Raw genomic sequence first — 12,270 nt, forward strand, 5'->3', positions numbered from 1 at the left:
ACCTATCCACACTCCTACTATAATCACATTTCTAATCATAACACTTGTAGTAATGTATCTCTCAATCACAACAGCACAGGCCCATATGGGAGGCTACCTAGTCCTGCAAATCTATCAGTTCTACCAACTGGGCTTGGACTCTCACACCCTTCCACTCATGTGATTTCTGATGAAGGCTATGATGGCAACCCATTCCCTATTCCAACTATAATTAGTAAGAGAAAGCGACATTCAAATAATATTCATCAGAATTTGCACAATCTGCATCCTGTTAAGACTGTGTCCCATAATCTCAACAACTCTAATCATTTTAAAATCAGTTTTCTTAATATAAGGTCACTCAACTTCAAATCACTTTTAATCAACGACCTTATACTGGAGCACAGCCTTAATATGACGGGACTCTGTGAAACTTGGTTGTCGGCAGATGATGTCACGCCCCTGAAGCCTCTCCGCCTAATTTTGTTTTTTCACAAGTTGCGCGTGCCACTAAGAAGAGTGAGGGCATCGCACTAATCCATGAATCAAACCATCCACTTAGTCCCAAAACTAATATTACTTTTCCATCATTTGAGGTGTTATTAATGTCTTCATCGCTACTCGCCCGTCAGCATGCCTTGCCTTTCTACATTGCAATTCTTTATCGCCCCCCTGGAGTTTACTCTCTTTTTCTAGATGAATTTTCACAATTCATATCACCAGTCACTCATACAGATCATGTAATTATCATTGGAAATTTTAAAGGCAGAAGAGAAAGGAATGCTTCAGCAAGAGCTATGTGCCCTCTGCCATCACTACCCTCAATAACCTATAATGGACTTGTGCCCTTGTGATTTATTTATGCTCTTTTTTCCTGTGACCCATCAACACTCCCCACAAAGCCACCTTAACTTTTGTTTTAAAAATTGCCTTTGCAATCGCCTTTGCAATGGTAACACCATTGATTTTGTTTTGGTCTGTGGTCTCTCTGTCCAAGATTTATCAGTGTCCCCATCTGCTCCATCAATATCCGATCACTGCCTTATTCAGTTTACGGTGTTGATTCCCCTCTCAAGTAACCACTGTCCTTCTTTTCGTTGTATTGATACTGCAGCCAAAGCGGCTCTTAAATCCTCTCTTCCCATCGTTGTCACCCCCTTCAATAACTATCTAGGTTCTCTTGACAGTTTTACCAACAGGTTTAATGACGCTCTACACAGTGTGATAGATTCTGTCGCCCCACATCCCAGAACATCACCCCGTGGTTCAACGATACTACCAGGGCTCATAAGCCAACATGCAGAAATCTAGAGCCAAAATGCCGCAACACCAAACTTGAAGTATTTCGCATGGCCTGGGATGACTCCCTGTGCAACTACAAATATGCGCTCCGGCACGCGAAAAATGTATATTACTCCATCCTGATAGCTAACAATAGGAACAATCCCAGATTTTTATTTGATACCATCGCCAAGCTCACCAAAACCGCTCCCCCGGCCCCTCCCTCCTCTCTTAGTGCTGTTGACTTTATTAACTTTTTTGATGGAAAAATTGAGTCAATCAGAGAAGAGGTTAAAGGTATGGCCTCACCTCTCTCCCTGACTGTTCCTCATCCTGCTCTACACACGTTCACCACTTTTCAAGCCAGCAGCACCCTAATGAAATTTGACACAATTACCTGGGACACTTTTGCTAAACTGGCTTCTAGTTCCAAATCCACCACGTCTCCTAGACCCGATCCCTGCCAACCTATTTAAAGAGCTACTCCCTATATTAGGAGGTCCACTCCTCAATATAATCAATGAGTCTTTTAACACTGGCACTGTGTACTCGCACTGTACTCAAGAAACCAAATCTAGACTCACACATTTTAGCTAACTACAGGCCGATTTCTAACCTCCCTTTCATGTCCAAACTGTTGGAAAGAGCTGTCTCTAGTCAGCTCATAGCCCATCTGTCCAGAAGTCATCTTTTTGATAGTTTTCAGTCTGGATTTAGATCTCACCACTGTACAGAAATGGCACTGACCAAAGTATTAAACAATCTATTAATTGCTATTAATTGGACTCAGATCTAACATCTGTTTTGCTGCTCCTTGACCTGAGTGCTGCCTTCGAAACTGTGGACCACGCCATCCTCTTAGATCAGTTAGAAAACGATGTTGGTATCAAGGGGCTGGCACTTGACTGGTTTCGTTCTTACCTATCTGACAGAACACAGCGTGTGGTACTTAACAACTCCATGTCTGACTACTCAAGCGTCAGACATGGTATCCCACAAGGGTCAGTTCTTGGTCCGCTACTTTTTTCTGTGTATATGCTACCTCTAGGGCACATATTCAGAAAGTTTGGCATAAACTTTCATTGTTATGCTGACGATACGTAAATCTACCTCCCTGTAACAGCCAATGACTCCTCCAAACTTCTGAATCTGCTTATCCGAAATCAAAAGTTGGATGTGTAGAAACGTATTGGTCTTAAATGCCAGTAAAACTGAGCTGTTGCTGGTTGGTCCAGCCAGACATAGGTCTCTGTTCAAAGATGTAATCATAAACCTTGATGGCTGCTCAATTTCCCAAAGGCAGACCGTCAAGAATCTAGGAGTAGTTTTTGATCCCTCTCTATCCTTTGAACCACACATTAAAAACATCACTAAATCTGCGTTCTTCCACCTACGCAATTTAGCTAGGATTCGCCCAATTCTTTCATTGGCGGATGCTGAAACCCTAGTACATGCATTCATAACATCAAGAATAGATTATTGCAATGTACTCTTCTCCGGCCTACCTTCAACTACAACAAAGGCTCTTCAATTAGTCCAAAATGCAGCAGCTAGAGTCCTAACCAGAGTAAGGAAGTTTGACCATATAACACCAACACTTATATCCCTGCATTGGTTGCCGATACAGGCCAGACCTGATTTTAAGGTGCTCCTCCTGACCTACAAGGCCTTAAATGGACTGGCACCATCTTACATATCTGACCTGATTAAACCATATATTCCAGGACGCCCTTTGCGCTCTCTAGGTGCTGGTTATCTGACGGTCTCCAGGTTTAACAAAAAAACATTTGGGAGTACAGCATTTACACATCGCGCCCCTTCTCTTTGGAATACTCTTCCCTCAACTGTAAGAGAAGCGGACTCTGTTGAAATTTTTTAATCTAGGCTTAAAACCCATCTTTTCTCTCTACACTATGGCTCTCCCTAGTTTCACTGGCTGGATGAACATACTATCACTTAGTAACAACTTATCAATGTTTACTATTGTTACTATTATTATTATTATTACTACCTCTATTATTTCCCCTCAGTCATCTTTGTGTATGCATGTTCGGTATAATCCCTGCCATGTCATGTGTATTCATGTGGGTATGTCTCTATATGGGCATATCAGTGCAAATGTATTTGTGGTCATGCATGTGTGTGTGTGCATACATTCTTAAATGCTTTTATTTTGTTGTGAAGTGTGCAGAGACCCCTTGGGGTGATGTTACACTATAAATAAATAAAAACTGAACTGAACTGAACTGAACTGAGGATGCCATTGTCCTGGATAACTTTACAGTTCAGTCCAATGTAAACCACTGACTGTCACTGTGACAGAGGAAGGAAGACACTGGAAACATTACTGTCATAGTTGATGTCATTGATGGTGTTACCTGAACAGGTGATCTGCAGGCTGAGAGAGGAAGGAAGTGGCCATGTTGCTACACACTCCCTCAGTGTAGGCCCAGACTGAAGACAGAAAGGAATGATGATCCATACAGATCTTTGTGAGAAATCCTGTCTCCTTTCTGTTGAAACAGCAGAGCCACAGTCCAGCTGTCTACACACTACAGCTGCTGAATTCAGGTTCCAGAACAAGTCATCCACTGGTTTCCAGTCTCCATGGTGTTTCACCTCCAGTTCACCAGCACAGCGGCTGGCTCCTCCCACCAACCTGACATCATCAGGCTCTGAACAGAGACAAGAGAGTAATTAGTAAAATAAGTAAAGTAACTTTGATGAGAACAGAAATGAAGCCAAATCCAAGCTGCAGCTCCTCTTCTACCTGAGCAGGTGAGTCCAACAGCTTTGCCAGGTGAGCAGGTGTTTCTAGCTGAGCCTGAGCTTCCACAGTCCAGGAGAACGGACTCACTGCCTTCACACTGGAACTCTTCGGTCCACATCGGAGCCTCCACTTCTCCATAGAGCGCCCCCTGGAGGACTGAAGGAGCCCCACAGCCAAGCTCCCTACAGACCACCTCTGCATCCTGCTGGTCAAAGTCAGCTTCACACACTGAGGACCAGAACTGCTTAGACTTCACCTCCAGTCTGCCTGAGCACAGACTAGTCCCATCCACCAGCCTCACAGACTCTGGAGAGAGAGAGAGAGAGAGAGAGAGAGAGAGAGAGTTTGAATTTTAACAGCTCTTTATTAAAAACAATTTAGCAAATTACAAAAAAAGAGATTTTGTACGTTCATTGATCAGTCACATTAAAATTACAACAAACAAAAAAACAGTAAACAAAACCAAGGACAGCAATGAGACAAACATCAACTCAGTTCAATTCGTCTCTAAAGATAAGCTCCTCCCCTTCAACAGAGCACAGCGCACCTCCATAACACCCGATATACTGTATGTGAATTTATCCAGATCCTTCATAGCACTATAATTATTAAAACCAACCTTTACTCTGGCCTTTAGCATCCTGATAAACAAATCTTCTACATCAGAGTCTAAGGATTATTCAATTTTCTTTCTCCAACTGACATAAATAGCCAGTTTTGCCTGTCCTAAGATGAAGTTCAAGAGTTGGCATTTAACTCTTGATTTCTGACTATATTTATAACCCAGTATAAAAGACTGTTTAGAAAAAAAACCTCTCCAAACAACCTAAACATCCTCTTTAACAGAAGGAACAGAGGTGAAGGTCGAGCACATTCAGAAAAGCAATGAAACAGTTTCTCTCTGGACACAATAGGGACAGTTGTCTTTGACATTAGGGTTTAAAACAGAGATAAAAGCACTGACAGCCACTGTGCCATGCAGGATCCTCCACTGCAGATCACCAGCTGTTTTTGTTAACAGTGGTTTGTATAATGCCCTCCACACCGGTCTCACCTCATCTTTCAAGCTCAAGTGAGCTCTCCAAGGTGTGTCACTTCGACCATTCGGTTTTGTTTTATTCAACATTTTCACAATCATGTTATACATCGTTTTACCTTTTACATAATCTAAGTCTGAGTTAACTGCATCCCCCATTTATTTATTTTTTTTAAACAATATTTTTTATTGATTTTAGTATTTTACACATAATACACATAATACATAATACACATAAAAACACAAAATTATCACATAAACATAGATTCAAGACAAGGAAAAAAAAAGACAACAAAAACAGACAAAACAAACAAAAAATCTACAAAAACACATCAAAATCAAGCAGCAATATACAGCACCTTAATTTTAACTGCACATTCTCATGCTCAAGGAAATCTAGTAGTGGAGTCCATATTTTTGCAAAATCATTTGCTCTTCCCCTCGATATATATGTCAGTTTCTCTAGAACAAGACAAGATGCCATCTCTTTTATCCATGCATGTATAGAAGGTACATCAACATTTTTCCAAGAGAGGGCAATCATTCTTCTGACCGTAAGAAGACCGAAGTCTATCAGTAATGAATGTTTCAAATGAACTATAAAATCCTCTGGATATATACCCAGAATGCAAAGTTTTGCTCGGAAAGGTACCTCCCTGCCCACCATCCGGGATATGTTCTGAACAACCTTTTTCCAAAAACACTGTAACTTTGGGCACTCCCAAGCACAATGGAACAGGGCGCCCCTCTCCTCTAGACATTTAACAGGTGTCTGGAATGTCAGGGCACCACCGATTTAATTTAACCGGTGTGATATAAGCTCTCATTAGCCACTTATATTGTAGCAACTTCATTCTTGTATTAATTGATTGTCTGTGCCTTTAGGCATGCTATTTCCCAATCCGCCTCTTCTATATCTTCCTGAATATCTAGTTTCCATTTCTCAAGTCTATCAGTGGAGGATTCCTTTTCATATGACACCAAAGTTGCATAAAACAAAGATACTTGGCCTCTCCCAGTTTGATGTGAGAGTGCTATACCTTCAAGATTTGATAATGGTGGCTCAGACACTAATTCCTTATATCTAGACGATACGAAGTGTTTCAGTTGCAAATATTTAAAAAAATGTTGTTTGGGTATATCATATCTCTGGCATAGCTGTTCGAAACTAGGGAGATTACCATCCATATTACCGTCTTCTATTTTCTGTATACCTGTGTGCCCAAAGTTTGAAACCATCATCTGCCCTTCCTGCTGTGAAGTGATCATTGCCCCATATAGGGGAGAAACGCGAGATGATGGGGGTGTTTCTAGTGTGTTGGTGTGCAGTATACCAGATGTCAATGGTATTTCTAAGGAAAGGATTCTTTGTTTTCCTTTTCAGTTTTTTTGGATCTGCTGAGTATAAATAGAGCTTAAGGGGAAGGTCTAATACAGATGCTTGTTCAATGTTCACCCAGGCTGGAAGGGTATCTGTGTGAAAATAAAACATTGCAGCATGCAACTGGGCAGACCAATAGAACCATCTCAAATTTGGGAGCTGTAACCATCCCCTTTCATAAGGCAAGTAAAGCAATCCTAGTCTGAGCCTCGATTTTTTGTTGTTCCAAATTAATTTGCTAAAGATGCTATTGCATTTATCGAAAAATGACCGTGGTAATGAAAGAGGGAGTGTTTGAAAGAGGTATACACATTTTGGTAATACATCCATTTTAATTATATTTATACAACCAATTAGGGCTGCGATGAGAAGAGTCTTGGTCGACCAAGTTTTCATTGGTCAGTTAGTCGCAGGGAAAAAACCCCCCCCAAAAAACCCCTCAAACTCCATTCGGGAGCTGCGCCTTGTTGTTAAAAAGTTATTAGACCAGGGTTGCACTTGGTGGGTGTGTTGCTGGGGACCCGAGGACCTGCAGTGTTGGATTTGGTGCAATTTGGACACGCGACACGTTCAATATTAATAAACTTTGAATAAACAAGCGGACAGTGCTCTGTGCAGCAGCGGGGCTCAAAGCAAGCGACTGACAGCCTACGCCTATTGTGTGGTTTTTTTGGGTGAACCAGAGTGTATTTCACCGGTGTTTCTGACCGCGAGTAGCCGCGACTTGGGTGTGTTTTTTCAAAAAAAAAAAAAAGTAAATAATTAAATTAATATCATAAACGTGCGACGACTAGTCGACTAATGGCTTGAACTAACGACTACTAGTCGACTAGGAAAATCTTTGGTCGGGGGCAGCCCTACGACCAATCATTGATATGGGCATTGTCATCCATCGGTCCAATGCCTTTGTCACCGTGTCCACCAGTGGGTCATAGTTTGTCGGGACAATTGTCTTAACTTCAGGAGTGATCTTGACACCAAGGTAGCTTAAACCCTCCTTAGCGTTCATAAATGGAGTTTTTATTACAGGCTCTAATCTTTCTTCTTTATTCAGGAACAATATAGATGATTTGGAATTATTAATCTCATATCCAGAGAATCCTCCAAATGTTTCTATTAAGTTGATTAGGTTAGGAATGCTGTCTTTAAGATTTGTTAAGAAAAGGATCACATCATCCGCATATAGCGATATTCTATGTTCTTGTTCCCCTAATTGGATGCCCGAAATGTCGTCATTTGTTCTTACAGCCATAGCCAGAGGTTCTATTGCCAAAGTGAACAACATTGGCGACAGATGGCACCCCTGGCGTGTCGAACGTTGCAAGATGAATGGTTTAGAAACCGTTCCATTTGTTAAGACCCCAGCCACCGGATTTGTATATAGGATCTTGATCCAAGACAAAAAGTTTTCTCCAAATCCAAATCTAGGTAATACACTAAAAAGATAATGGCACTCTATACGATCAAAGGCTTGTCGGGCATCTAGCAACAACACCGCTGTGTCTCTAGCATCATATTTCTCATGTAGAACTCTTTTGATATTATGAAAGCCCTGATGTTTTTGCACAAAACAATTCTGATCATTATGAACTAAATGTGGGAGATAAGGATCCAATCTTCTTGCCAGCGTCTTGCAAAGTATCTTTGTGTCACATCCAATCAGGCTGATAGGTCTGAATGAGGAGCACTCTGATGGATGTTTACCCGGTTTCAAGATGAGGGTTATCATAGCCTTCAGACATTTTCAAAAAATGTTGGTTTATCCTCATTTGGACCATAAACACTAACTAAGTTTAACGTAAGTGATAGGATGTTGCCTTGAACAATAACTTCCAGCTGGATCTCGGATGTTTTTTTTATAGTTTGGAATGGAATTGTTTTGTGAATAAGAATAAGCTACTTTATTGTGTCTCGGTGTGTGTAGGTCTCTATGTGTGTGTTGGTCTCTAGGTGTGTGTTGGTCTCTATGTGTGTGTTGGTGTGTGTCTCGGTGTGTTTTGGTCTCTAGGTGTGTGTTGGTCTCTTGGTGTGTTTTGGTCTCTAGGTGTGTGTTGGTCTCTAGGTGTGTGTTGGTCTCTAGGTGTGTGTAGGTCTCTTGGTGTGTGTTGGTCTCTAGGTGTGTGTTGGTCTCTTGGTGTGTGTAGGTCTCTTGGTGTGTGTTGGTCTCTAGGTGTGTTGGTCTCTTGGTGTGTGTTGGTCTCTAGGTGTGTGTTGGTCTCTAGGTGTGTGTTGGTCTCTATGTGTGTGTCGGTCTCTTGGTGTGTGTCGGTCTCTAGGTGTGTGTCGGTCTCTTGGTGTGTGTCGGTCTCTTGGTGTGTGTCAGTCTCTTGGTGTGTGTCGGTCTCTAGGTGTGTGTTGGTCACTTGGTGTGTGTCGGTCTCTAGGTGTGTGTTGGTCACTTGGTGTGTGTCGGTCTCTAGGTGTGTGTTGGTCTCTAGGTGTGTGTTGGTGTGTATCTTGGTGTTGACATGCTGCTGAGGTCTGATACCAGCTGGTTCAGGGAATCACATTGTAGTGAATGCTGGTTGCAGAGAAGGGCTTGATATTGTAATGATTGCTGGTCTGATTGGTTTAAATGTTGCCAGAATTTATAAGTTTTCCTTTTAATATGTATATGGAGGGGGAACAGTTCTATTATTGCTTCTACTACTACTACTACTACTAGGCTACAACTACTACTATTACTACTATGTGTACTACTACTGCTACCACTTCTACCACTACTACTACTAGTTCTACTGCAACTACTACCACTACCTAGTGCATGTACAAACACCAAGTCAAAGGGATTGTTGCTAGGACAGCCAGCACACTTACATTTTCTTCAGAAAAATTTGCCTTTTTTAGTTGCTGTTATTGTTATCATTATTATTACCTAGTATGGTACTGTGTATCTTATGTATCTTACTATTACTGGGTTATTCTCATTAATGCAGTTTATGTAGTAATGTACCATTTCCCAAATGTTCCTCTTTGTTTTCAGACCACACCCACATACAACCCACACCCTCACCAACTCATGTACCTGCAACCACTGAAGTGCCTATTACAGCTGAGTTCCACAAGCTAATCTGGTGTTGTCTCCTCATTGGTGTTTTGATGGACACACAGGAGTGGATGCTACTTATTATAGCCTGACCCACCCTAACTTTAAATACTCTGTTTTATTGGTCCTTCGAGCTGGATTGGCATTTACTCCTGAAACCATGGAGCATAGAGAGGAGACCCAGCCCCTGGGTGCTAGGCCAAGATGCCAGATTCGCCTGCAATTTCTGGATTGAAATTGAACAACAACAGTGCAAAGAAATCATAATCTCAGACTTACCATTCATCAATCCCTCTATCAAACACCATAACTGCTTCAAGAACACTATCATTGCTACAACTCTGACAGCTATCCAATATAAAATAAACCACAGAACACATATAACTCAGAAAAGAATGTACCAAATGGGTCTCCTGGAATCAAGCACTTGTTCACAAGGCACTACAAACACCTTAGATGACTACCTTCATGCAATCTGGCACTGCCCACTTGTACAACACTTCTGGAATACAATCACTAACAAACTATCCCTCCTTTTGGGCTGCCAAATTCCATTATCCCCATCCTTCTGTTTACTAGGCGACTTGTCAACAACCACCATTCCTAGCCACCTCACCAAAGTCACACTCATCGCCATTACTATCGCCAAGAAGAACATCCTCCTAAACTGGAAAACAAGGAAAAAATTAAACACTGCACAATGGACCGACCTTCTGACAAAACACATATCTATGGAAAAAATGACCGCCTCTATCAACAACCAAATATAACTTTTCAATCAAACCTGGGAGCCAATCACCACTTCCCTATTATCTTAAAACCAACATATTGAATTATTAATCAAACACATACATACAAGCATACATATAGACACATAGACTCTCTCTCTCTCTCTCTCTCTCTCTCACACACACAATCACTCACACTCCAAAGTTGGAACAATTATTATTATTCTTATACATTTTTTTTCTGTTTCTTACTGCCCTCTCCTTACAAATCCTCAGTACCACCTCATCAATATCGTTGTCATTATCATTATTATTGTTATTATTAATATTATGTGTTGTTATTATTATTGTTATTACCGCTGCTATTATTATTATTATTGTTATTATTATTATTATTATTATTATCAGCATCAGCAGCACCACTATCACAAAAATGTTATCATTTCTAATATTACTTGCTCCCCGGCCCCCTTTTCCTTTATTATTGTTATTATTATTATTATTATTATTATTATTATTATTATTACTATTTTATTTTATTTTGTATTGTTTTATTATTATTATTATTAGTTAAATATTATTTATTATTATTTCTTAGTTGTCAAACTTTCTCTTTTCATTCTTTACTCATGCACACACACATAAACACTCACTTGTAAAGTGAGTCCCTGTGGATGCTGTGGTTTGGTGGGTGGCGTCGCTTCAGGCCTCGCTCTGCATGGGAGGCCCAATGCAGGTGGACGCTCTGCAGTGCGGGGGCGGGCTTTACATATATATATATATTTTTTAAATTAAATAAATCTTATTTATTATTATTATTTTTTTAATTATTTGGAAACAGTAGGATGTTCTGCGGTGGGCAGGCTCCCTCCTGAAGGGTCTGGGAGCTGCCCATGGTGGAATAAGACACCAACACTGGCACTAATCACAATATGAAATAAACAAGCCCTCACCTCTAATTGAGGAATTTAAAATAAAAAAATAAAAATAAAAAAATATACAATCCTGGCCCCTGGTCCATGGCCCCTCCGGCCTCTGGACCTAGCGGCCGTGCGCTCTGTGCTCGCCCTGCGGCGGCACTCTGTGCGTGCGGGGCCTGGAGTTGGCCCCTCCCACTGCAGCCACAGCATCTAGGGTGACCTACTCACCCACACCCGCCCTCCATTACCTTCACATCTCCAACCCTCTCCCCACCCTCCCCACTCCCCACCCATCCGCTCCTAACCTCTTCCAAAGACTCCCAGACTACAACCAGACTTTTATTATCACTGTTACTATTATCATTATTATTATTTTTATTAATAATTTATTTTATGTATTTATTTTACTTATTCTTCTTTATTATTATTATTATTATTATTATTATTATTATTTCCTTTCTTCTTCCTCTTCTTCTCCTTATTATTATTATTATTATTATTATTTATTTATTTTCTCTTCTCTGTCTTGTTTGTTGTCTACCTGGTGTGTTGCTCCCGCCACCCCTCTTTATTCTACCTCACTTGCCCTCTGTTAGTTATATCGTCTTAATGTCTCTGTTACTTTGTCTAATGTCCACCTGTTATTGTTTGTCACACAGTTAAATAAAAAAAAAAAAAAGATTCACCCGCCAGCCCGTCTTGAAGATTATGACGTCAGCTATGCAGGTTATAGACAAGGACTCTTGCCTCCTAGGGTTCAACCCACCTACAGCCTCAATGAGGAGTGGTCCAATGAAAGGGAGGGATGTGCCTGGATGACACCCCTCCACTCACCATATGCCCGCTTCACCAGTCATCAAGCCCAGTGGGATGCTGCTCAGTGTGAAGCACAACAGCTAACCCCACACCTTTACAGAGAGAATGAGCATACTGGTAGACATACAGATCACTCCCATTTGCACAGTAGGAAACAAGAACAAACAGCAGTTTTCCAAGAGGAGCTTGGAGCGTTCCAAAGCGAGAAAGCTAAGTTGCTAGCATCACATCAAGCCAAGCGTGCTGATCTAAAGGAGCTCCGCGAGGTCTGTGCTGAGGTTAGAGAACTTGTGTATGCAGCCCAGCAACTGAA

At 41.1% G+C, this 12,270-nt stretch overlaps 1 protein-coding gene across 1 annotated transcript in view; it reads right to left on the reverse strand.

The window, feature by feature from the left end:
* The window catches only part of LOC139918641 (scavenger receptor cysteine-rich type 1 protein M160-like), a 38,558-nt gene that overhangs the window by 3,716 nt on the left and 22,572 nt on the right, over positions 1–12,270 (reverse strand). The window contains exons 9-11 of the mRNA XM_078283961.1: positions 4,031–4,336; positions 3,691–3,935; positions 233–291 (exon numbers count right to left, since the gene is read on the reverse strand). Coding sequence (XP_078140087.1) covers positions 233–291; positions 3,691–3,935; positions 4,031–4,336 — 610 coding nt within the window. The remainder of the gene's footprint in view (positions 1–232; positions 292–3,690; positions 3,936–4,030; positions 4,337–12,270) is intronic.

The sequence above is a fragment of the Centroberyx gerrardi genome, chromosome 6 (genome assembly GCF_048128805.1).
Source record: "Centroberyx gerrardi isolate f3 chromosome 6, fCenGer3.hap1.cur.20231027, whole genome shotgun sequence".
NCBI lineage: Eukaryota > Metazoa > Chordata > Actinopteri > Beryciformes > Berycidae > Centroberyx > Centroberyx gerrardi.